Below are 25,488 nucleotides of genomic sequence, written 5' to 3'. Positions count from 1 at the left end.
GGACAGATCCCCATCATACAGCAGCCCCGTTTTGTTCTCCTTCCTTCCACTCCAGTTTGGGAAGTCCATGGATCTTTCCACCGGCAGTCTGAAGACCAAAATTTGTCCCTTTCATTAGCCAATAAAAACTTCACCCCATAGCTTTCATCCAAGGAGATGAAAGTAGCTTCTGAAGACACAGAGTCAGCAGGTACCTAGAAGAGGGGGGCAAGGTCACCCTTGTCAGGCAGCCAGCCGCAGGAAGAGGGGTGGCCCTTGGCTTCAAGATGAAGAACTATTGGGGGCCCTTCAACCCCAGCTTCTCTGGATGAGGGCAGCCCCAGGGAGAGCTGACAGATCAGGCCTCAACCCTGCCTTGGTGAGCAGTTACCATTTGGCCGGAGGCCATCCCACGTCCCTGGGACACTATCCCTAGCAGGCTCAGCAGCCCTGGCCAGCACCAAATCCTCCTTCTTTCCTGGATGATTGGAGAGTTTTGTGACTCATCACAGGCCAGTGAGGGACAGTGGCACCCCACTGGGCTGCCCTGGGGCCTTGTTCTCCACCTTGGGAGCTGCTGAGGTGCCAAGCGGACAGATGAGGGTGGGGAGGACTCAACTTCCACCTCCTGAGATTGATGAGGGTAACAGAAGGGGATGACGGGCACTGCCAACTTCCCTTCCACTTCAAAGCTCAAGAGGAATACATGAGTGTGAGACATGGGAAGACATGGGTGAGCAGTTGAGGGTGGGTAAGATTGTGCCTTTTGGCCTGTGGATGTCCGGAATAGGAGGGTAATTTTAGGAGAGAGCTGACCCTGGCTGTGGATAATAGCAGATGGGCCCAGGGCCCTGAGTTCCCCTCCATAGCAAGAAACAGATCCAAGTCCAGAGGAGAGCCTCTAGATGCAGGAACACCTGCACGCCTAGGCTCACAGGAACACCGCAGACACGCACTCCCATGCACACACGCACAGACCCACACAGCATAAACATTCTGGCAGGCACAGGCTCACATAGGTGCACACAGATGTGCCCAAGTCCAGACACACAGGAACACTCCCACTGGCACATTTTCACACACAGAGAGACACACGCACACACCCAGGGGCTACAGACAGGTATACAAGACCATGCAGCCACACAAAGTCCATGTGCCCAGGCGCGCGCGCGCGCGCGCGCGCACACACACACACACACACACACACACACACAGAGTAACTCAAACACCAGCCTCGGGAGGGAGGGAGCCGACTGTGTGAGAGAGTCCTGGCCAGCTGCCATTGATCTTTCCCTTTTTTGCTCTGGGCCGCAGCCCAGGCCCGCCCCCTACTCCACCCCGCCCCCCGACTGGTTGTATAAATTCCTTCCCTTTGCCCCTTTCCAGCACAGCCTACTTGGACGCCTGCGTACCCCAGCTCTCTGCTCCCTCCTGGCAGGCCGGTCAGGATTGCAGCATAGCAGCAAGCAGCATGGGTAAGGAGGGGGCCTCCTGGCAACCCAGTACCACCAACCTGCTGCCCACAATACAGGGACTGACAGAAAAGCTGGGTGGGGAGAAGCTAGTTAGGGGACGGAGTGCTGGACTCTGCTCCACTGTCCCCACCCCTACCGCTGCATTTCCCAGTTCAGCCAAAGTTTCTAGAGCTGCAAGGAGAGGAGGGTGGGTGGTCCTGGGCCCTCCCCTGCCCCCCCCAGTGGGTTCCCACTGCAGCCTGGAGCCAGTGGCCTTTCTGCAGCTGGGAAAATCTGGTAGGGGTGGAGGAATATGTAAGGAGAACCTCTTGTCCCTGGCTGTCACTGGAAGTGAAAGATAATCCTCATTCCAGCCCTGGGCCAGATTTTTACTCCAGAAAGTAGGAAACCCAGGCCTTTGGGGCCAGTTCACTCTAACCACCTTGAACCCCCTTGAAAGGGAATGAGAGCCCACACACTCTCACTGTTCCAGTACCTCCCACCCTCCTAGTCCCCAAAGACCCCCTATTCGTCGTCCTCTGGCTCCCAGATGTCAGGCTGAGGAAGAATTTGGGTCTGCTTGGGATTATCGATGTCTTTGTCCCTTGCATCTGACTCTTTCTTGGACTGGCAGAATACCTACCAGCCAGCCTGACACTAGGAAGACCCAATGAGCTTCCCAACTGGGTCCATCTCAAATCCAAAGGTGTTCAGAGATCTTGCTTGAGGTGCTTAGAGGACAAGGAGGGTGCTTCCCAGCAAGCACATCAATGCTCCTAGAGACCTGGAGTTGCAAAGGGCCTGAAACACCGGGATTGGGGTGGGGAGGGGACGATGATGCAACCGGCAACACCACTCTCACACCTTCTCTCTGTCTTTGTTCTGCTTTGTGGTTTTCGAGTCTCTGTCTTGAGTCTTGGAGTTTTGAATCTTCTGTTCTGTGTCCAGCAACCTCCTTCCTCTCCCCCATGCTCCCCTGTGCCAGGCCCTGGCACAAGTCCCCCTAACTGTTTTGGACTGGACCTCTCACCCTGCCCCATCTACCCCAGCCCTCTCTTGGGGCACCAACTACAGGCCCCGGATTTCTGTCCCCCCACCCCCTGGCTTTCTGGCACAGCCCTACCCATATTTATACAGTGCTGCTCCTTTACAAAAGTTCTTCGTGAATACCTTGGCTTATTTGACCTTCATAGTCACCTAGAAAAGAAGGTAAGATATGATTACCCTCTTTTAGCCAAAGAAAAGGAGAAAGTGAAGAGAGCAGGTATCAGATCTGGACCTTGAAACTAGATTTCTGCACTCCAAAACGCTGTTGCCACTTCTTGGCCTCCTGTCACTTGGCTGCCCTGAGTAGAGGACCTGGTTTCCTGGCTGAGGGCCTGAGCCCAGGCTCCTGGGGAGACTTGACTCCTAGCTCTTCCTGCCTCCCCCTGCCTCCCCACGTGCGGGCCCCCCCCAGGCTCCCCCAGTCGACAGGGCCGTGGCCAGACTGGCCCTGAGCCAGAGCAGGGAGGCAGCACCCAGTCCTGTGATCTCCACTCCGGGATTTCCTCCAGCCTGCCGCTCCCTCTGGGCTATTCCTCCACTCCTCCCGGCTCCAAACCCTTAGCCTGAGGCCCAGTCCCTTGCCCCTGGCCATCTCAGCAGCTGACTTTGGTCCGGTAGAGCTCTGTGGCTTCTGTTGCCAGACTTAAGGGACAAGGAGGGCCACACCCTACAGCTCTGCTGGGTGGGCCTCTGAGCCCCCCAGAGGTGCACCAAACACCGATAAAGGTAGTGGGCTCACAGGTAGGGGTACAAACTGGTCTGAGGCCATCTCAGGTGGTAACAGCCCTACAGTCTTGAACTTCAACCTCCTGTTCCCTACTAGACCTTCAGCTAAGTCACCCAGGTTCTGGCCAGCAGCCTGGGGTCAGGACCAAGAAGGGAGAAAAACAGGAAGTGTCCTGGGTCTGGGTAGAGATACTGTCTGCAACAGAGTTGAACAGGTACCACCCTTGCTAGCTGGGGGACAGCCAGGGCTGACGGGCTCTAATCAAGTCCAACGCTGCACACTTGACTGAACCTTCCTATTTACTGCTCCTAAAAGCCCACTGTGGTGTTCTTATTACCTTCTTTTTACACTCCGTGTGGAAGTGGATTAAGTAACTTGCCCAAGCGCCCATGGCTAGTTAGTGAGCAGCTGGGCCTGGGGAGCAAGTTGTCATGGTAACCGCTATATGCACAGCCTCTGCTGAGCTCACCCTTGTCCTGCTGTCCCTTGGGTCCTGCTTGATTGTCTGTCCATCCTCAGGTCCTACCTGTGCAGCTCTTTCTGCCACAGGCACACACACTAACACTCTCACTCTCTCTCTCTGTGTCTCTCAGCAGAGCTTTCAGGGGCAGGGAGATGGGTGGTTGTGATGGGACCAGAGTTGACACACGACCTGGGACAGCCTGCCTCTGCTGGCTGGCCTGTGGCAGCACATGGGTGATGGCACATGGGGAAGGAGCCCTCACCCTCCAGAAAGTGGTCCAACCAACATGCCCCATTGTTTCCACAGCTACAAAATGCGGGAAGTGTGGACCCGGCTACCCTACCCCTCTGGAGGCCATGAAAGGTCAGTGGGCAACATCTGAAAGCCCCCCGGAAAGGAATTCTACAAGCCAGTACCTTCTATTGATTCCACTGCTAGTGGGGGTGGGAGCCCCGAGACCTCAGCCTTGGGCACACCCAGTGCCGCCCCTATCATTCCTCTCCACCCTGCTGTCCCCACTAACTGCTTGCTACCCTTCAGGACCCAGGGAGGAGATTGTCTACCTGCCCTGTATTTACCGAAACACTGGCATTGAGGCCCCGGATTATCTGGCCACTGTGGACATTGACCCCAAGTCTCCCCAGTATTGCCAGGTGAGGTGGAGCTCCGGCACTGGCGGGCCCTGAGACCCTTCCTTCAACCCTGGCCCCAGCAAGGCCCTTTCCCAGCTCCAGCCTTCTGCACCCTCCTTTGGGTGTGACTGTAGATTGTGTTCACTGCCAAAGGGCGCCCCTGAGGTCCGGGGCAGTGAAGAATTCCCGCCTGTGCAGTACTGCCAAGCCCAAGTGGATCCAGGGATCCCAGATGCATGGTCTGGGTGAGCATCAGCCCTCCCCCTCTCCCCTCGAAGGTCATCCATCGACTGCCCATGCCCAACCTGAAGGATGAGCTCCATCACTCAGGATGGAACACCTGCAGCAGCTGCTTCGGGGACAGCACCAAGTCACGTGACAAGCTGATGCTGCCCTGTCTCATGTCTTCCCGTATCTATGTGGTGGATGTGGGCTCCAATCCCCGGGCCCCGAAGCTACACAAGGTATGCCCCTGCCTTTGTTGGTGAGGGACCCAGGGGTAGGGGGTGGGGGAGGTGGGCAGTGGAGGGGTGGGCGTAGCTTTTCTATTTGTTTGTTTTCATTTTCTCTCCCTTAAGCAGGAGCCTCCAATCCTTCCTTTCAACAAGTTGTTGAGTACCTTCTTTGTGCCAGGCACTCACTGCTGGCTGCTGGTGCTACATGCTGGCTGCTGGTGCTACAAAGTTAATGCTGGCAATGGCCAGGAGAAGCTTCTGGTCTCACAGGGCTATGAGACAGGGGGAGAGAGAGAAGTCACTGCTTTCTGCCTGCAGAGTTAGCGGTCTCTCAGACTCTCCCTTGCTGCTCTGCAGAAGCTTCCAGATTGAATCTCTGCCCTAATCCCACTGGGAAAATTGGGTCCATGTCTTGAAGGAAAAGAAGGTGGGGTCAGCAGACAGGAGTAGGGGAATGGAGGAGTCGTGGGCAGGTCCCCCCCGGCCCTGGGAGATTTCTGATGCCATTCCTTATCCTTCTCCAGGTCATTGAGGCTGAGGATATCCATGCCAAGTGTGGCCTGGGCTACATCCACACCAGCCACTGCCTGGCTAGTGGGGAGGTGATGATCAGCTCCCTGGGAGACCCCAAGGGCAATGGCAAAGGTATCTGCTGACACTGTAGGCACACCTGTGGTGAGAAGAGATCCCAAGCTGAGGGATGACCTTCCAGGGAGAACTAGAAGACTGGGTCTCCTCCAAAATTTAAACCATTGTCAATTAACTTCAGTTGTTCCCATTATTTCTATGAAGATGAAACCTGACACTTAGAAGTTATAGTCAGAACAGCCCACCGTGAGGAATGTGGGCACAGACATGGCCCCAGAAAAAGGCATACATTTGATGTCAGTCTTTATGAATTCAGGAGCAAGTCTCGCGGTCCTTGGGATCCTGCATCTTCACATTTGCTCTCTCATTTATGGTAGGATTAGGACTGACACAAAATGTCTGCTATGTGCCAAATACAGCCTCTGAGGGAGCCACTACCAGGATCTCTAGTCTCCAGATCAGAAAGCGGGGCACAGATTGATAAATATCTTACCCAAAGTCACAGCTAGTGAGTTGTGGGTGGAACTCCAACCCAGGAATCCAGATCAGCTGCGTCTTCATCACATGCCAGGCTGCTTCCCTCCAAACCTTACCCATTTTTGTCAGGGTCCTCCATCTGATCAGAGCGGAATATCAGCTACTTCTCAGAGACCAGAGGAACGTGACATTCCTAGTTGACATCTAGTTGTATTTGCTAAGAGTTGCCCAAGTGTCATAACAAGGGAAAATGTGTTGGGCATTCATGTTGAATGAGAAGTAAATATAATTTGCCTGCTCTAAAAAAGTAAAACAATGTAGTGAGCGGAAGCAGCCTAGACTCTGGGAGGAACCCCACATAGAATGAAAGGCTGGGCAAGAGCAGCACGGGGTGCTGAGTCCTAGGCTCTTGGCTCAAGAGGACAGAAAATTTCCCCTAGGAAGGGGATGAAATTGATGGCGGTAGGGGTACCAGAGTAAGTCCCCACCTCCCACCTGGTCCTCTGGGTGGGACCCTCTGGACACCTGAATTGAAGGAACTAGAAAATCCAGTGGGAGGAAAGGGCACCTGGCAATGGACTTGGAGCCTCTTGGACATGCCTCATGGTGGGTGACAGTAGCTTCTCTATTGCCTCTACCTGCCACTTCCTTCCCCGCTCAGGGGGTTTTGTGCTGCTGGATGGAGAGACGTTTGAGGTGAAGGGGACATGGGAACGGCCTGGGGGAGCCGCACCTATGGGCTATGACTTCTGGTACCAGCCTCGACACAATGTCATGATCAGCACTGAATGGGCGGCTCCCAACGTCTTTCGAGATGGCTTCAACCCCGCTGATGTAGAGGCAGGTGAGAATCCCCTCCAGAGGCCGGCTGGAGCCTGAGCATGCACACTACTCCTGTCTGCTTGGAAACCCCTCCCCGGGCTTCTTCCTCCTATGAACCCAACTCTTGGGGTGATGGTATAGGATTGTGCCAAGTACTCTGACTTGTTTAGGTGTCTTCCTAATCCCTCCAGCCGGTTTTTCCACTTTCTGCCGGGGGGCTGTGTGGAGGGTTTTGCCCACTGCCCTGACCTGATCCTGAGCCCACCCTCTGGCCCCATCCCCCACTCCAGGGCTGTATGGTAGCCACATACATGTGTGGGACTGGCAGCGCCATGAGATCGTGCAGACCCTGCCTTTGCAGGATGGGCTCATCCCCCTGGAGGTCCGCTTCCTGCACAACCCCGATGCAGCCCAGGGCTTCGTGGGCTGTGCCCTCAGCTCCACCATCCAGCGCTTCTACAAGAATCAGGTGACATGTGTCCTCAGGCCCTCTCCTCCCAGCAGTCCCAGCTTGTACCTCTGCTAGTCTTCCAGAACCACGAGCTACCCCTCTCTCTAGACCTGGGCCCCTCTGCCTGGCTCTGCTAGCCCAAATTGTCCAGGAACAAAATCCAAGGCCACCTGCTCCATCTTGCTTCTCTCCTAAACTCTCAAGTCCCATTTATTTGTTCAAAAATTATTTGTGTGAGTTTCTACAGTAGGCACTGTGCTGGGTGCTGGGAATGCAGTAGAGAAGCCGACATCATCCCTATGTTAAGGGGCCCATGTGGGCTTAGACCCTGGTGGTAGGAAAACCCTGAATCTGCTGTCTCCCTGTAGACAGTGGGCTCTGGAAAGACCCAGCTCCAACCTCAGTCCCGCAATCTCCCATGCTCACCTCTCTGCCTCCTCACCCCACCCCCACCTACCAATACAGGGAGGTACTTGGTCTGTGGAGAAGGTGATCCAGGTGCCCCCCAAGAAAGTGAAAGGCTGGCTGCTGCCCGAAATGCCAAGTGAGTGCCCAGGGGAGGGTGGGAATCAGTAAGGGACGCCTGGCTTGGGGAACGAGAGTCCTAAAGCCTCGGCACCACACCCACACCCCAGGCCTGATCACGGACATCCTGCTGTCCCTGGATGACCGCTTCCTCTACTTCAGCAACTGGCTGCATGGGGACCTGCGACAGTATGACATCTCTGACCCACATAGGCCCCGCCTCACGGGACAGGTGGGGTGCTAACAGAATGAGGAGCCAGAAGGAGGGCGGAAGAAGAAGTCTGGGGATGAGGGAGAGGGTATGAAGTGGCTGAAGGATGTTAAAGGAGGTGGAGGGAGAACAAAAATGGGAGGCTGAGGGATAGCGCAGCCCAGGACTATCGGGAGCCGTGGCTACCTGCAGGGAGCAGGGAACATGGGGCTAGCTGTTCTTTCTGTGGTGTCCTCACCTCCCACCATTATCCTCCCTTATGCTCTGGATCTCCCCACCCAGCTCTTCCTTGGGGGCAGCATCGTTAAGGGAGGGCCTGTGCAAGTGTTGGAGGACCAGGAGCTGAAATGCCAGCCAGAGCCGCTGGTAGTCAAGGTGAGGAGCTACCTCCCCTTGCCCTCCCCCTGACAACTCCCTCCTCGCAGCCCCCATCCGGGCTCATGAGACCCTCAGATCCATGCTGGGGAAGTATGGGGTGGGGGGGGCATACTCCATGATCCCCCTCCAAGGACCCATGTGTTGCCATGGGGCTGACCCCCTGGTTTTCCCAAGGGGAAACGGGTACCTGGAGGCCCCCAGATGATCCAGCTTAGCCTAGACGGGAAGCGTCTCTATGTCACCACATCGCTGTACAGTGCCTGGGACAAACAGTTTTACCCCGATCTCATCAGGTGAGAAGCAGACAGCCGGGGCTTCCCTCCCTCATGTTCCTCTCCCAGAAGACTCCTTGGGCTGCTTCCATCCTACAGGCCCTGCTCCTTCCTTAGGACCTAGCCCAGCATCACAGACTCTTAGGGGAAGGGGATGGGCCACCTGTGACCTCTCTCTTTTCCCCTCCCTGTTCCCACCAGGGAAGGCTCCGTGATGCTGCAGATCGATGTAGACACAGTAAGGGGAGGCCTGAAGTTGAACCCCAACTTCCTCGTGGACTTTGGGAAGGAGCCTCTAGGCCCAGCCCTGGCCCACGAGCTCCGCTACCCTGGGGGTGACTGCAGCTCTGACATTTGGCTCTGAAGTCCAGCCCTGGTAGCCACTCCCTATCTGAGCCCCCACTTCTTCAGAGACCTGGCTTCGTTCTGCTCCTTTTTGGCTCCCAACCCTTGGCAGACTGTCCCACAAAAGCCAAACCTGAGGCTGCTGGAATGTGTTGAGTAGTGTCTTCTCTTACAGATCACTGCTTTGTGTTGCTCCCTGGCTTTTTTTACATGAGCTCTTGGACATTATTTGGCCAAGAAATAAACTGGTGAACCTAGTGATCACCTCATCTCTGGGGGCACGGGGTCTGTGACTTCTCTTCTGCTGACCCTTCGTATCTTGCATAGGAAAGTCCTGGAGAGTACTCCAGGGGAGGGGCGCCTGGGTGGCTCAGTCGGTTAAGCGTCTGCCTTCGGCTCTGGTCATGATGCCAGGGTCCTAGGATTGAGCCCTGTATCGGGCTCCCTGCTCTGCGGGAAGTTTGCTTCTCCCTCTCCCACTCCTTTCCACTTGTGCTATCTCAAATAAATAGGTAAAAATCTTAAAAAAAAAAAAAAAAGAGTACTCTAGGGGAGTGCCTAGTTTATACTAGTGATGACAACATGATGCTAAGGGTGCTCTGATCTCTTCTTTATGGCCAGACAGAATGTGGAGCTCTGGGAGATTGTTGTCACAAAGAGACCTGGGAAGAGAGAGTGTCAATTGGTGTTCCTAAACTTGACTATTTTTTAAATCCATGCTTTCTTTCAATGAATGTAAAGTTTCACCCACCACCCCCAGGAGAGTGTAGCGTGTCCCCTCACACACAAGGGACACCCCAGGCCCCTGACGTGGATGGTGCAATCTGCTGGCAAGAGTACTGGGAGAACACAGAGCTGTCAGGAGGTTAGGCCTGTCACCTCCCATCTGGAAGACAGGAATATGAGCAGGCAGGAGGTCCAGAAACGTCAAGGGGAACCAATCCAACAGACCAGGCCTGGCCCTCTTGTGTTCAGACCCGGACGGTGTTTTAGGACCTTGCCCAAAGCAGAAATGTCTCCTTTTTCTGCAATAGGTCTTTATTCTTCATGGAAGGAATGAGACGGGAGTGTCAGGAACCTAAGAGACCAAAGCTAGGCAGTAATTCTATTGAATCCTTTACGCCTCACCCAAAACAATACCAAGCAGCATTCAGGTATCAGCCTATGTTCTTCTCTGCCTTCCACAAAGGTGTCTTGTTTGAATCAATGAATGAATGAATGAGTGAATTTTTAAAAGTTATCTTGTTTAAACATTGGAAGAGTCTAGGACTCCCAAGATGGCCAGGGAATCCCCAGAGTGGAACACACTTCTTTCCTTTGGGGTCTCTAAATATGCTCCTTGAAAGATCTACCTCCACTTAGTCCTCATTCCATCACCCTGCCTTACCTGCCATCTGGGCCAGGTTATCACATCCTTTGGAAAGCCGCCTTCACTGACTCCCCAGGGTGGGGGCCTCCTGCACTTAACCTCAGCATGCACATATGTGTCGTTATACTGTAACTCCCCGTTTATTCCCAATACCTGGCTTGCATCTTAGCACATAGTGTGCTCTAATGACTAAATGAATATAAAGGAAGTGTGTGGGATGAGTGAGTTACAGCGAGCCTTGGGGTGTAGTGGGTCTTACCAGATGTTTCTCTCCTCAATTTCTTCCCTGTCCTTTTCAATAACCAAACTGCTTCAGAAAGAAAAAAGGATCATATAGTTCTACATCATTTCCAAATATTTCTAAAACCTTAAAATTCCATTGGACCAAATGAACCTCAAACACATACCATACCAGAAAGCAAGGAAACTATGAAGACTATAGGGGTTATGTCTAAAGGACATGGGCAAAAGCCTGATATCTAGATTACATGAAAAAAATCCCGAAATTCAACAGTAAAAACCCAAAAATTCCAATTTGAACATGGGCAGGACACATGAACAGACATTACACCAAAGAGGATATAAAGATGGCAAGTAAGCACATGAAAAGATAACCAACATCACTGGCCACTAGGGAAATTAAAACCTGTGATACCACTACACACCTATCTGGATGGCTAAAATAGAAAATAGTGATAACACAAAATGTTGGCAAATGTGGAAAGACTGGATTGTTCATACATTGCTGGTGGAAATATAAAATGGTATAGCCATTCTGGAAAATACCTGGGCAGTCCCTTATAAAGACCAAACATGCAGGGGGAGAGCTAAGACGGTGGCATAGTAGGAAGAACCTAGGCTTGCTTGCTTTGTCCCTTGAACATAGCTAGATAGCTATCAAATCATTCTGAATACCCAAGAACCGGACCTGAGGACTGAGGGAACAAACTGCACAGCTAGAGGGACAGAAGAGGCCACATCGAGGAAGAAGTAAGCAAAGTCACCTTAAAAGACAAAATAACCCTCAGGCTTGAGCAAAAAAATATAAAAAAATTAAAAATGACCAAACATGTACTTATATGACCCAGCAATTAACTTTGGGGCATATATCCCAGAAAATGTATGTTCACACAAAAACCTGTATAGAGTTGTTCATAGCAGCTTAACTCATAATAGCTCCAAACTGGAAACCATCCAAATGTCTTTCAGTGGATTCATGGTTAAACTGCTATATCCATACCATGAACTATATAACACTCAGCAATAAAGAGGAACTAACTACTGGTACACACAGCAATCTGGATGAATCTCAAGGGAATTATGCTGAGGGAGGGGACCCAATCTCAAAAGGTTACATACAGTATGATTCAATTTATAGAACATTCATGAAATAACAAAAGTATAGGTTTGGAGGGGCACCTGGGTAGCCCCTCCCCTCCTAAAAGAAAGAAATTTAAAAAAAAAAATTTTTTTTTAAGTATGGAAATGGGGCGCCTGGATGGCTCAGTTGGTTAAGCCTCTACCTTTAGCTCAGGTCATGATCTCAGGGTCCTGGGATCAAGTCCCATATCGGGCTCTCTGCTCAGCAGGGAACCTGCTTCCCCCTCTCTCTCTGCCTGCCTTTCTGCCTACTTGTGATCTCTCTCTCTGTCAAATGAATAAATAAAATGTTTTTTGTTTTTTTTTAAAGTGTGGAAATGGAGAATAGATCAGTGCTTGCCAGGGCTTAAGGATGGCACTGGGCAAGGGAGATTGTCTATAAAAGTATACACAGAGGATCCTTGTAGTGATGAAACTGGTGTGTAGTTTGATTGAAATGATGGTTACACACACCTACAACATGACAAAAAAATTGTATGATAAATATACATACATATACATGTAAGTGAGTGTGTACAAAGCTGGTGAAACCTGAGTAAATCTGATGCATTGTATCAATGTCAGTCAGTTTCCTGGTTCTGATATTGTGCTGTGGTTACACAAGGTACACCATCAGGGCAAACTGGGTGAAGGGTTCATGAGCTCTCTCAGTATTATTTCTTGCAACTATAGGTGAATCCACAATTCTCTCCAAAGAAAAAAAATATCAGGTGAGTCAACTTGAAGGAGCTTCCACTGGCCAAAGATAGAACAATTTGAGTTTCAAAAAGAATAATAATTGGGGGTGCCTGAGTGTTGGTTAAGCATCTGCCTTCAGCTGGTGTCATGATCCCAGGGTCCTGAGATCGAGGCCAGTTTCAGGCTCCCTGCTTGGGGAGTCTGCTTCTCCTTCTGCATGCTCTGCCTGCACTCTCCCTGCCTGTGCTCTCTCCCTGACAAATAAATAAATAAAATCTTTTTTTTTTTTTTTAAAGAGTCCTTATTTCTTGGCCATACTGAAGTATTTACACAAAAACTAAATTATATACAGGTGTACTGATATAATGAGTGTCTCCATTAAAACGACCTAGAGTGATGAGTTGGAGAATGGAAAAGATGCAGATAAAACAAGATTGATGAGACATTAATAATTCTTAAAGCAGGGGGCGCCTGGGTGGCTCAGTGGGTTAAGCCTCTGCCTTTGGCTCAGGTCATGATCTCAGGGTCCTGGGATTGAGCCCCACATCGGGCTCTCTGCTCAGTGGGAAGCCTGCTTACCCCCTTCTCTCTGCCTGCTTGTGATCTCTCTCTCTCTCTGTCAAATAAATAAAATCTTTTAAAAAATAATTCTTAAAGCAGAATATTAGGTATATGTATGTGGGGCATTATATTCTTCCTTCTCCTTTTGTATGTTTGAAAATTTTTCATAATAAAAACTTTAAAAAAAATTCACCTGTATCCTGGTCCTGGTTTCATTTCACTACTTCTGATCCTTCATCACTGAAACAGACACTCCAAAAAGAAGAGAGTCCCTCCTGTCCCAGATGCCACAAGCACCAGCAGTATGTGACCCAAACTTCCCTAATTCCTGCCATACCTATTCTGATCCATCTCTGTTGTACACACACAGATTCCTCCCCATGCCCCACCCCCAGGCTAGAGGAGTATGAAGAGCAAAACTGAGCTTACTGTGCCAAAGTCTAGTGTGGGACTAGCTGCTTCTTCTAACACCATGGTCACCTCCACAAGTTGGTTTAGGACACTATCCAGAAAGTTCTGGAGAGTTTGCTGAGCTCAGGGACATCCCCAGAAAAGCAGTAGCCCCTGTCCTCATGACAAAGGATTGACAGAGTCTTGGAGAGTGTCCACCTATCACTGGTCCTTTTAGCATGGTTATCCCTCTCACCATCGCGATTGGGTAAGTCTTTAAGGATAACCTAAGGTAATTTCATTTATCCCAGGAATTATTGAGAATCACTCTCCTTGCATCTTCTAAGCATTGGATTGCCCCACTCCATGTCCTAAATATCTGCTTCTGGCCATTCTCTGTCACACCATTAGGAGGCCCTTTCCTGACTTTCTGATTTTTAAGGACTAGCAAACTCTCTGATCTAAACACTACTTTTGTTCACAAATCTGTAATTTGGACAGGGCTCTATGGGAACTGTTTGGCGTCAGCTGGAGCAGCTTAAAGACTAGAGGCTAGAATCGTCCGATGGCTCACTCACTCACAAGCCCAGTGATTGATGCTGGCTGTCACCAGCAACTTACATATGACCTTTCCATGTGGCTGCTTGGCCTCCTAACAACATGGTGGCTGGGTTCCAAGGGTGAGGGTCCTGAGAGAAAGGAAAGAGGAAACTGTATCACTTACTCTAACCCATACTTGGAAGTCATACAGCATCACTTCCACTGCATTCCATTCACTGATAGTTACAAAGACCTTCTGGGCTTCGAGGGGACAGGAAATACATTCCATCTCTTGATGGGGAGGTGGCAAAATTCTGGAATAGTCTGTGAAACCAGAAATACTTTTGTGGCCACATGTGAAAAATACAATCTTCTATATGTAGAAACTCATAATGGAAAATTCTAGCATCAGACATCAGAACACAATTACATCAATTAAAACAGTGTGTGTGGCTCAGTGGGTTAAGCCTCTGCCTTCGGCTCAGGTCATGATCTCAGGGTCCTGGAATGGAGCCCCGCATCGGGCGCTCTGCTCAGCTGGGAGCCTGTTCTTCCTCTCTCTCTTTGCCTACCTCTCTGCCTACTTGTGATCTCTGTCAAATAAATAAATAAAATCTTGGGGCGCCTGGGTGGCTCAGTGGGTTAAGCCGCTGCCTTCGCTCGGGTCATGATCTCAGGGTCCTGGGATCGAGTCCCGCATCGGGCTCCCTGCTCAGCAGGGAGCCTGCTTCCTCCTCTCTCTCTGCCTGCCTCTCTGCCTACTTGTGATCTCTCTCTGTCAAATAAATAAATAAAATCTTTATAAAAAAATAAATAAAATCTTAAAACAAAACAGTGTGGGGTGGGGGTGCCTGGGTGGCTCAGTGGGTTAAGCCGCTGCCTTCTGCTCAGGTCGTGATCCCAGGGTCCTGGGATGGAGCCCCACATTGGGCTCCCTACTCTGCAGGAAACCTGCTTCTCCCTCTCCCACCCCACCTGCTTGTGTTCTCTCTCTTGCTGCGTCTCTCTGTCAACTAAATAAATAAAATCTTAAAAAGAAAAAACAAAACAGTGTGGGGTGGAGGAATGGATAAATAGAATCAACAGGAAAGCAGAAGGTCCAGAAACAGACCCAACTATATAAGGGAACTTAGCATATGATTATAATATGAAAGGAAACAACTATAATAAGAAGGAAGGGAAAGGCACCTGGCTGACTCAGTCAGTGGAGCTAACTCTTGATCTTTAGGTTGTGAGTTTGAGCCCTACATTGGGTGTAGCTATTACTTAAAAAAAATTTTTTTTTTTTTAAAGATCTTTATTTATTTATTTGACAGAGATCACAAGTAGGCAAAGAGACAGGCAGAGAGAGAGGAGGAAGCAGGCTCCCCGCTGAGCAGAGAGCCCGATGTGGGGCTCGATCCCAGGACTCTGGGATCATGACCTGAGCCAAAAGCAGAGGCTTTAATCCACTGAGCCACCCAGGCGCCCCAAAATATTTTTTTTTTAAAGAAGGAAGTGATAAATATTTTGAAAAGACTGGCCAAAAAAAGAAAAGAAAAGACAGGCCATCCATTTGGAAAACAAACAAATTAAATTAGATCCTATGGAAGACGTTATTGTGGGGCACCTGGGTGGCTCAGTCGTTAGGGTCTGCCTTCAGCTCAGGTCATGATTCCAGGATCCTCTGATGGAGCCCTGCATCAGGCTCCCTGCTTCTTCCTCTCTCACACCCCCTGCTAGTATTCCCTTTCTCACTCTCTCTCTTTGTGTCAAATAAATAAAATCTTAAAAAAAAAAAAAGACATTATTGATTGACTGAATAACCATTCCTCAAACTTTTTCCCTTGTTCACCAGAAGTAATTTGTATCTTTAATTTTATGGTAATAATTCTATTACTTTTACTCTTTACCACATATGTATTTATCCATAAACAATATATTGTTCAGTTTTGCCTGCCATTAAATATTTGTAAATTGCATTGCACTATGTGTTTTCTTCTGTTATAGTTCCTTCACTGTTTCTAAAGTTCATCTGTGTAAATGTATGTAGCTGTGGCTCATTCATTCCCACTACCATATGATATTCCATCATATAAAGATACCACAGCTTATTACTCTGTTCCTGATGGACATTGGGATTTCCAGTTTTTGCTAATGCACACAGTGAGACTATAAACCTTACTGTCTCTATATTCAGGGCATGTCTGTAGGAGTAGGATTGTTGAATCATAGAATATTCACATATTCAACATTATCAAGTAATTCACCAGCAGTGGGTGAGGGCTCCAGTTGGCTCACAGCCCTGTTAGCTCTCAGCACTGCCAGACTTTGTAATTGTTGCCAATTTAGTGGCTATGAAATGGTATCTCATTGTGGTTTTAACTTGCATTTTCTTGATTACAATAGAGAGAGAACTTTTCATATGTTTACGAGCCATTTCTGCTTCTTTTATGAAATTTCTGTTGATTTCCTCTTTCCATTTCTCTAGTTGGGTGTTTATCTTTTCATTTGTAGAGGGCCTTTATAAATTCCACATGATAATCCTTTGTCAGTTATGTGTCTTGAAAATATCTTCTTCCAGTCTGTGGCTCGATTTTACATTCTTTTCATAGTTCTTTTTAAAGTAAATTTAGGTTTTTAATATTAATTATCTAAATTTATCAATATTGTCTTTCATGGTTTGTTTTCTTATGTTTAAGGATTCACTCCCAATAGGCATTGTACAATAGTTTCTAGAGCATATTCTGAATCCAGAATATGGATTCCCTCACTTACTGTGTAACACTGGGCAAATTATTAACCTCTCAATGCCTTTGTCTTCTCATCTGTAAAATAGGGATAATCACACTACTTCTCTGACAGAGTTGCTATGAGATGAAGTGGCAACATTTGTGAGGTCTTTAGAGAAATCCTCACCACGTATTAAACTCTAAATAAATACTTGCTGTTATTGTGGTGATGTTTATCAGATCATTTTTACTGTTACTCCTCAGGGCAAGGTACATTATACCTTATTCAGCGCTATATCCACCCCCCCCACCCCCGCTCTTAACACAATGCCTGGCATAAATGAATACTTGCCTGTTTTTCCCTTCTTGAGCCTTTCACCCCATGCAACCTCACCTTCTTATAGTGTTGTCAAAATAATGTCGCTTACATAGCTATGATACCTTTTCTCCCTTTACTGGAGTTTCCATTTATTCCCTGCCACCTGCAAATTCCTAAACCGGCATAATTTATCCCAATCTCTTTTTCTAATCAAAGTGCCCTATATCTCCCTTCATACCAAACAGTGGTGGTTGGGTGTATCTTTCCATCAGTCTGTATCTACTTTTGTGTATTGGTATCTACAAGTATGTATACACCCAGTTTACGGCAGTTCAAGAGAATGGGCTCTGAAGGCAGACTGCCTATCTTTGGATCCTGATTCTAGCACTTACTACATATGTAACTGTGGACAAGTCCCTTCATCTCTGGGAATCTCAGTTTCTTTGCCTGTAAAACAGAAACAATAACTACCTATTTCAAAGAGCTGCCATGAGCATTAAATGAGGTAGGTGCTCAGCATTCAGGACGGTGTCTAGCACACAGAAAACACCAATAAATTTTTGCTGTTATTAGAAAACCTTCTTGCCAGTATATCCTTATTCCCCCAAACTCTACAATTCCTTGGATTCTCCCTGTATCCACAGAAGCCAGTTGCAGGTAATTAGAGGCTATCAAGGCCAAAGGTGACCAGATCAGTGGTGTTGCTGTCCTCTTTACAAAAGTACACTGATGATGAGACTAGAGGATGTATTAGAAGTCAGGACTGCAAATATACTTTTAGATGTCACAAACACACATTTAGGTGCTGTGCAAAGCAAAATATATCCACTCAAAGAATGTTAACCTTCAGTCCCTAACCTCTGAAATCAGATGCAAAACTTGGCCTGCATATGCATTTCTCATGGCAAAGCGTTCATTGCTTTCATTGGATTCATGACCTAAAAAAAAATCCTTAACGAAAAGGGTTAAGAACCCATGACCTATACAGGACAATATTCTCTAAGAGCAAAGAGTTCCTGTGAGCATCCAGCACCCCCTGGGGGTGTCAGTCAAAATTCGTTCGCTGAGTTCAGAACTGTGGGGATCCAGATACATTAACAACTCTGTGGAAGGACATAAAGTATCCACGGAAACCCAGAAACGCTTGGCATTTTAACTAAATGTGGTCCAGCTGCGGAGGTTTTGAGGCCTCCATCAGAGAGGAACGTAAGCCTGTGTTTACAGATTTGTTGTGGAGAGCCAGTATGCTGTGATGACGGCGGGGCGGGGGGCCGAGGGTGGAGTGCTCAAGTTGTTTCCATCAAAAGGAGGTTATATGAGCTTACAGCGAAACTCCATTACTACTACCCATAATTTTCTAGCTTTTTTTTTTTTTTTTAATCATCCGTTGATTTTCTTCCAGTAGCTCTGACGACCGAAGGCAAAACAAACCCGGAAGGAGAGGGCAAAGGAAAAGAAAGCTCCAAAGCGAGCCCTAGCGCCCGGTCTTTCGTCCTGCGGTCCCTTTAAGAGAAGAATCTCTTGGGACCGGCAGTCCCAACCGACCCCAGTTTTAACCGAAACCTAACCCGGACTTCCCCCTCTTCACTCAAATAAGACCAACTTTGGATTTTCCCTCCCCTATTGACCAATCAGAATCTGTTACCAGGCAGACTTTAGCTGCCGCCGGTGCGAGCCCGGCGCCTTCTGGCTCCGGGTGGCAGCAATAACCAATGAGAGAGCAGGTCGTCCGAGTATCTAGGCAGATCAGGACTGTTCCAGCCATTCAGAAAAAAGAAAATAAAGCAACGCACCAGCCGGCTGGGCCAGGACCGTGGGCTGGGCTGGAGTGAAGGTGGCTACGAGGTAGTTTCTCTTTCTCCCTTACCTTTATTGTTGCTTGTGTTGGAAGGCGACTGTTCAAAGGTAGGGAGGGGGCAGTATGAGTTGGGAGGACAGCAGAAAAAGATTTTGGCTGTATTTTCAACAGCTCCTTCACCCATGTGCACGTGCCCTGAATTTGGGACCCCGTTCCCCCAACCGGGTTTCCTACGCCCAGCCCAGGAGTTCGCCGCCCTGAACGCCCCCACCTTGCAGCAACGCGGGACTGATTGCAGGGGGAAGGGAAGGAGGTGGGGGTGCGCCTCAGGATGGGAGGTTGAGGAAGATGACGTAGGGATCGGCGACGTGGGGAGGGGGAGCGGCGGGGGAAGCCGTGGCGAGATTAAGTACTGAGAACTTGGGCCCGGTGTTTTCCAAGGCTGGAAGGGCAGAATATGTTCGTATCCTTTCTGACCGCCCAGGAAAATTCAGGCGTGAGGAGTAGCTTAGAGAATTGAAGAACTTTGCTTTGTGGTTGTTATTGTTTTTATTATTATTATTATTTTTTTTTTTTTCTTAAGGGGATGAGGGCAGCGGGGTCAGAGGCAGAAACGGACCTGTCTAACGTCGACTTCCGTTCCCCCTATCTCTTCCTTTTCAGTTTTCCATATTTAGGAGACTGCAGAAAGATGGGGCAGATAGAATGGGGATGGCAAAGATCTCTTTGAGTATATGTGGGCATGGAGAAGTAATGGGATAATTTCTAATTTTTGGAGAAGGCAAGTGATAAAAAAAAAAAAAAAACCACTGAGGCAATTCAGAGCCTTTCTTTCTGTTTCTCTGTGTTTCTGGGTAGGGAGATAAGTGCCCCTGGGGCCTCCAGGGAAAGAGAGGTTAAATTTTCATGCCTGGTCTCCTCTCAATTCTAGCCCTCATGCCGGGATGGCAGAAGATGAACCCGATGCTAAGAGCCCCAAGACTGGGGGAAGGGCCCCCTCAGGTAGTACTGAGGCGGGAGAACCCACCACCCTTCTTCAGAGGCTCCGAGGTACCATTTCGTAAGTACTCATCTCCACCTCCAAATCTTGCTCCAGAACCGTAGCACTTCCTCTGTAGATGAATTGCCTCTCTCTGAGCAAGTGCATTCTTCATGAATGATTCTTCATCATTCTGGAAGATTCAACATTCATGAAAGATTCTCCATTATGGGAATTGTTTCTGAGCACCTATTAAGCATCTCATCCCTCTTCCTCTCCCTAACAATAAGACACCAGAGAAAATCTTGTGTATGACCTCCAGCTTTCTCCTCTTTCCCACAGCAAGGCTGTGCAGAACAAAGTCGAGGGAATCCTGGTAAGTATTTTTGGGCAGAGGGCAATAGAGAGGTGGACTTGCAGGGAATGAGGATGATGAAGATAGGAGTAACTGAAAGGCCTATGTGGGACAGGCAGTATAGTCTTCCCCGTCAGAAGGTAACTGGCTTTGCGACTCATTGCCAGTTTGACCTTGAGCATCTTACTTCATCTGTCTGTGACCCGTTGTGTAGGTGCTCAGTAGGCATAATATCAAAGCAGATCCCTGCCACTCCTTCTCTCAACAAGGTAGCTCACTAGAGCACTCCTTGTGCACAGTGAACACAGAGCCCCAAATCACTTCTGGGACGTCTGGGTGGCTCAGTTGATTGAGCAGCTGCCTTTGGCTCAGGTCATGATCCCGGTGTCCTGGAATCGAGTCCCACATCAGGCTCCTTGCTCGGCAGGGAGCCTGCTTCTCCCTCTGCCTCTGCCTGCCATTCTGTATGTCTGTGCTCGCTCTCTCTCCCTCTCTCGCTGACAAATAAATCTTTAAAAAAAAAAATCACTTCTAAGGTCCTTTTTTTAGTCTGACGGTCTCTAAGACAGCTAGACTTTGGGGGAAGGATTAGAAGATCCTATCTTACATCCTTCTTGGCCTCATTTTTTCTTCTGCCTCTCTCTTCCTCCTACCTCAGCAAGATGTACAGAAATTCTCAGACAACGACAAGCTGTATCTCTACCTTCAGCTCCCCTCAGGGCCTAGTACTGGAGACAAAAGGTAGGTTTGGTGTTAGAGTTTAAGATAGCAGAGGGTTCTGCTTCTTAAAGGGAGGCTCACTGGGATGGGGCTGGGTGAATAGGAATCCTCATGACAGCTGCCTTGGTGAGAAGAGTAGTCCCTGTCCTGCCCTGGTTTACCAGGAAAAGCTGGATTCTGGGCAAAGTGATTTGGTCCAGCACTGCTGAAGCGGTGGTCTGGATAGAACTACGACAACCCTTAGGATCTGAGTAAAGCTTGTCCCTTTCACTTCTCTTGCAGCTCAGAGCCAAGTACACTCAGCAATGAGGAGTACATGTATGCCTACAGGTGGATCCGCAACCACCTAGAGGAGCATACTGACACCTGTTTGCCAAAGCAAAGTGTTTATGATGCCTATCGGTGGGTGAAGGGGGGGTGGTGTGTGGGTTGGCGGGCATAGCACTACCCCCTCACCTCTGGAGAGCTCCCTGCCTTGACAGAGTCTGGCTTCTTAAAGGGTTTCCCAAACCTGATGCCAGGGACCCTCCGAATCTAACCATGACCTCCTTCTCTGAGTGTCTTCCCACTCTGCATTCCCCCTAACCATTCACTCAGGAAGTACTGTGAGAGCCTCGCCTGTTGCCGCCCACTCAGCACAGCCAACTTTGGCAAAATCATCAGAGAGATCTTCCCTGACATCAAGGCCCGAAGGCTTGGTGGCCGGGGCCAGTCCAAGTATCCTTGAATGGAGAAGTGGGGTTGGAGGACCCAGGGAAGAAAAATTAGGGTGTGGAGGGCCAGGAGTGGGAACAGCCTAGCCTTCCCACGGGTCTTGGAGATCCCCATTGTTGGCTGCTCTTTAACTTGCCTCAGATATTGCTACAGTGGCATACGAAGGAAGACCTTGGTTTCAATGCCACCCTTGCCTGGACTTGACCTGAAGAGCTCTGACAGTGTAAGTAACAACCAACCCTCCCATCGTACTTTTCTCTCCAAGGTGTGAGCTGACACAGCCTAGGTCATTCTGCACATAACTTCTGGTACATAAGATATGCCCTTCCACGTACCCTATGGCTCAGGCAGAGGACGAATAGAATTTGTGGGTTTCTGGGATGAGTTACTCCCATATCCAGTCTAGTCTTAACTAGGGTTGACCCTAGTGTCTGAAGGGGGCCAAATTTGGAGTGTGAGTGGGCATGTCCTTCCCCACTGCAGCCAGAAATGGGCCCAGAAGTAACCCCAGCACCTCGGGATGAGCTGGTGGAGGCAGCCTGCGCTCTGACCTGTGACTGGGCAGAACGGATCCTGAAACGGTCCTTCAGTTCCATCGTTGAGGTTGCCCGCTTCCTGCTGCAGCAGCATCTCATCTCTGCCCGATCTGCGCATGCCCATGTGCTCAAGGCCATGGGGCTCACTGGTGGGTGGAGACCCTCACATGTCCCAAGAAACTCTCAGCCACTTTCAACCTCATAGGCTCTCCCACCTACTCAGACAGAGACACCTTGCATTTGTCTTCTGTTCCTAGTGACCCTTATGGGAATTGGGATGTGCCTTAGACTGCCTTCTTCCCCCTTCTCCACCCGTCAGTCAGGCTGTCCTCTCCTGACCGTTGTTTCCTCCTCACCCTCGCCCTATTACCTTTTCCCGCACCTCTGCAGAAGACGATGAACATGCCCCTCGGGAGCGGTCATCTAAATCCAAGAATGGTGTGGAGAGCTTAGAAGGTGGAGCCCCTAAGAAACCAGAGAGAGCAGCCCAGGTAAGGAGGTTAAGGCCCCTGACCTTACTGCCCTGGGCTGGGGGCTTGGTATCCTCTTTCCTCTATTTTCTTACCCTCCTGTGTCTGTGTTCGCTCCAACATCTAGGCTTCCCATTTACTGTGTCCTCTCTTTACCTTTTAGCCCACTAGGGAGCTGGAAGCCCGGGCTGGGGCTGGCACCCCTGCACGCGGTGAGCGGAAGAAGAGTGTAGTGGAGAGCCCAGCCCCAGCAGCCAATAACCCACAGGTTAATGCCCTGGTGGCCCGGCTGCCTCTGCTCCTTCCCCGGGCCCCTCGCTCACTTCTTCCGCCAATCAGAGTCTCTCCACCCATCCTGGCCCCCAAGCTTTCTTCAGGCCTGAAAGTGGCTACGTTGCCTCTGCCCAGTAGGGCCGGGGGGCCCCAGGCAGCTATGCCGATCATTAACATGATCTTACCGACTGTTCCTGCTTTGCCCGGACCCGGACCCGGACCCGGGCCTGGGCAAGCCCTGCCTGGGGCGCTCGCTCAGCCGCAGGGCCCAGAGAACAGGGAAGCAGGCATAGGTGGTGACCCGGGACCCCATGACAAGGGTGTCAAGAGGACAGCTGAAGTACCTGTGAGTGAGGCCATTAGGCAAGATCCACCTGCTAAAGCCGCAAAGCTGGATAGAGAGGATACAGGAAGCGATGCCAAAAGAAAACGGGGGCGCCCTCGAAAAAAATCAGGTGGAAGTAAGGAAAGGAACTCCCCCCCTGACAAATCAGCTGCCATGGACTCGGCCCAGTCCCCGAGGTTACCACAGGAGACATGGGCCTCTGGAGGGGAAAGCAACTCAACTGGAGGGTCAGGGAGGCCAGGGCCAGTGGGAGAGGCTGAGAAGGGAATGGTGCTTGCCCAGGGTCAGGAAGAGGGTGCTGTTGCCAGAGGAGGAAGGGGCCCCAGTTCCCGGCATGCCAAAGAAGCGGAAGATAAAATTCCTCTGGTCACCTCAAAAGTGAGTGTCATCAAGGGCAGTAGAAGCCAAAAGGAAGCTCTTCATTTGGTGAAGGGCGAGGTAGACACCGAAACACAGGGTAATAATGACTTAAAGGGGCACAGGCTTCAAAATTCCTTATTCCACGAGGGGAAAGACCCCAAAGCAACACCCCCATGATAGGTATGTGGCAGAGAGTGTTTATAAACACACTAATTCTGCCTGCCTAGTAGAGGCCCCTCTCTGCACTTGCTTCTCGTTTGGCTCTCCTTTTCCTAAGAGAATTCATTCTCATGTCCAGACAGCTGAGGCACCCTGTCTTGCATAGTGTCCGGCTCCTGCTTCTGACCTTTCCAGCTCAATACCCTTGGCTTTAGAGTCACTGATAAATCTGTCGTGACTGTCTTAACCTGGATCTCTGGGCTATCCTGCGGAAAGATAGGGATGGAGTTAAGTATGATGAATATATAGGTTAGGAATCTTTTTGTTTTAAAACGTAAAAAAAAAAAAAAAAAGAAAAGAAAAAGAATAACCTAACTTTATTTTAAAAATAAAGACTTACGGGCTCAACCTAAATGGCAAGTCCAGAGGTGGTACTGGCTCCCAGAAAAGCTGATGCCTGGCTCAGTGTGTCTCTAAACACCTGATTGATTTCCCCTCCCTGCTGCTACCTTCTGTAGGATCATCTTAAACCTGGGCCACCTAGTGGCTGCCAGAACTCCTGGGGTTACACGTTCTCTCCTTTATATCCAACCAGAAAGGGGATGGGGGGGCGGGGGTGGTGATCTTTTGCCTGGCATCCTAGCATAGCCTTAAAATGGACTCTGATTAGGCCAGGCTGGGTCACATGCTGATCCTTGGCCAATCACTGTGGCCAGAAAGATGGGGTATACTAATTTGCTCTTTCTACATCAGGGGCGGGCTGGGATCAGCCTCAGCATCACACAGGTCTCTAAAATGACAACTGTCACGGGCAGTTCTTGAGGAGACAGCTGACCCCTGGCCAATACCAGGAAGTCCGTTTGGTTTTAGCTTGGTGAGGCTGGGATCAGCAACACCTGTTTACGTTTCCCCTCACTGTCTTGCATTTTCCTTACTGCAGCTGTAGCCTCTTCCCTCTTGTAGGCTCAGAAGGAATGAGAGGGAAGTCACTCTCCTTTAGGGACTATCTCTTTCATCTCCTTTAGATGACTATCCCTTACATTTCAGAGATGGAGATCCTTCCCTTTCCTGTTTCTGAATGTTTTCTCCTCATTCTGCTTCCCTATCCCCTGACCCTACAGCCACTTTCACCAAGTGGAGTGAAAGATTTCTTTCCTAGTCATTTTATTAAATCCATTCTGTATCCACCAGGTGTCAGTGTCTTGTCATACATGTGTCAGGATTTCAGCCAGGGTTGTGGGGCTTAGGCTAGGTATGCGGCAGGAGGGAGCTCTGCACAGCAGCCGGCACCAGGAAGAAGGGAACCCAGACACTATCCTTCAAAAAGCAGTAAACCATCTGATATTTACTGAGGACCTATGTGGTCTTCTGCATAAAGGTAGCTTCTGTCGGGGAATCTCGACTCTGTCCAGGAAACAGGTTTGCTTTCAGGGAGACTTCACTCATTTGTTTTCACCACAGCAGATTTTTAAAGATTATAATATGTAATATTTGGTATCTATAAAGGATATATTTAACATGAATAAATTATGAAACATAATATTAAATGAATATCTTTGGCCCATCACCCAACTTATACATTAAAACATTAGAAGTACCATTGAGTTTCTTGTATTCATACCCAGTCCTATCCCACTGCCTCTCCCTAGAGGTAACCACTGTCCTTAATTTTGTGTTAAGTTGCCTGTGTTACACACACACACACACACACATGTGTATATATTTAACCATATATGTATAATATTCTTTAAAAATTATTGTTCAGTTTTGCTTTAGCTTTACAAAAATTTTATACTCTAATAGTGCCCTGAAGTTTTCTTTTTTTCACTTAACATTATTTCTAAGATTCATCTATGTTGTAAATAGCTGTAAACCAGTGTAGTACCCCAGCAAGTACATAAGCCACAAGTTATTTATACATTCACCTATTAATGGACATTTGGGTTGTATCCAATTTCCTGCTATTCCAAACAATGCTGCTATGAACATTCTTGTATCTGTAGG

General features: G+C 49.2%; 2 protein-coding genes across 10 annotated transcripts in view; both read left to right on the top strand.

Moving 5' to 3' along the window:
• SELENBP1 (selenium binding protein 1) overlaps positions 1 to 9,083 on the top strand; it is a 40,124-nt gene extending 31,041 nt beyond the window's left edge. For 3 of the 4 annotated variants that reach the window (XM_059376143.1, XM_059376142.1, XM_059376144.1), the window contains 12 exons: positions 1,366 to 1,454; positions 3,977 to 4,033; positions 4,211 to 4,323; positions 4,581 to 4,766; positions 5,282 to 5,402; positions 6,484 to 6,666; positions 6,935 to 7,113; positions 7,561 to 7,639; positions 7,731 to 7,852; positions 8,114 to 8,206; positions 8,384 to 8,502; positions 8,683 to 9,083. In XM_059376143.1, the coding sequence (XP_059232126.1) occupies positions 1,366 to 1,454; positions 3,977 to 4,033; positions 4,211 to 4,323; positions 4,581 to 4,766; positions 5,282 to 5,402; positions 6,484 to 6,666; positions 6,935 to 7,113; positions 7,561 to 7,639; positions 7,731 to 7,852; positions 8,114 to 8,206; positions 8,384 to 8,502; positions 8,683 to 8,845 (1,504 nt within the window). In that variant the 3' untranslated portion in view covers positions 8,846 to 9,083. The remainder of the gene's footprint in view (positions 1 to 1,365; positions 1,455 to 3,976; positions 4,034 to 4,210; positions 4,324 to 4,580; positions 4,767 to 5,281; positions 5,403 to 6,483; positions 6,667 to 6,934; positions 7,114 to 7,560; positions 7,640 to 7,730; positions 7,853 to 8,113; positions 8,207 to 8,383; positions 8,503 to 8,682) is intronic. The other variant, XM_059376145.1, reaches the window with a different exon arrangement.
• A 9,454-nt stretch (positions 9,084 to 18,537) lies between these two features.
• On the top strand, positions 18,538 to 25,024 carry RFX5 (regulatory factor X5). Of its 6 annotated transcripts, none has more exons than XM_059376132.1 (10): positions 18,538 to 18,619; positions 19,504 to 19,632; positions 19,894 to 19,927; positions 20,565 to 20,647; positions 20,909 to 21,028; positions 21,224 to 21,343; positions 21,482 to 21,563; positions 21,824 to 22,025; positions 22,267 to 22,367; positions 22,510 to 25,024. In XM_059376132.1, the coding sequence occupies exons 2-10, from the start codon at positions 19,517 to 19,519 to the stop codon at positions 23,500 to 23,502; spliced, it is 1,851 nt and encodes a 616-aa protein (XP_059232115.1). In that variant the 5' UTR covers positions 18,538 to 18,619; positions 19,504 to 19,516; the 3' UTR covers positions 23,503 to 25,024. The 6 variants fall into 6 exon arrangements, with proteins under 6 accessions (XP_059232115.1, XP_059232116.1, XP_059232113.1 ...); XM_059376133.1 differs by having other exon boundaries at positions 18,593 to 18,679; XM_059376130.1 differs by lacking the exon at positions 18,538 to 18,619 and adding an exon at positions 18,864 to 18,885.
• Positions 25,025 to 25,488: the final 464 nt, after the last annotated feature.

This window comes from Mustela nigripes, chromosome 14, assembly GCF_022355385.1.
Source record: "Mustela nigripes isolate SB6536 chromosome 14, MUSNIG.SB6536, whole genome shotgun sequence".
In the NCBI taxonomy this organism is placed as follows: Eukaryota; Metazoa; Chordata; class Mammalia; order Carnivora; family Mustelidae; genus Mustela; species Mustela nigripes.
This window is presented reverse-complemented; position numbering and strand designations above follow the sequence as displayed.

Excerpts from the sequence above, each read along its gene's own strand:
- RFX5 (XM_059376132.1), top strand. The coding sequence starts at position 19,517 with ATGGCAGAAGATGAACCCGATGCTAAGAGCCCCAAGACTGGGGGAAGG. Across the intron at positions 21,564-21,823 it reads ACCTGAAGAGCTCTGACAGT|CCAGAAATGGGCCCAGAAGT; the intron begins GTAAGTAACAAC and ends TCCCCACTGCAG. Across the intron at positions 22,368-22,509 it reads AACCAGAGAGAGCAGCCCAG|CCCACTAGGGAGCTGGAAGC; the intron begins GTAAGGAGGTTA and ends TTTACCTTTTAG.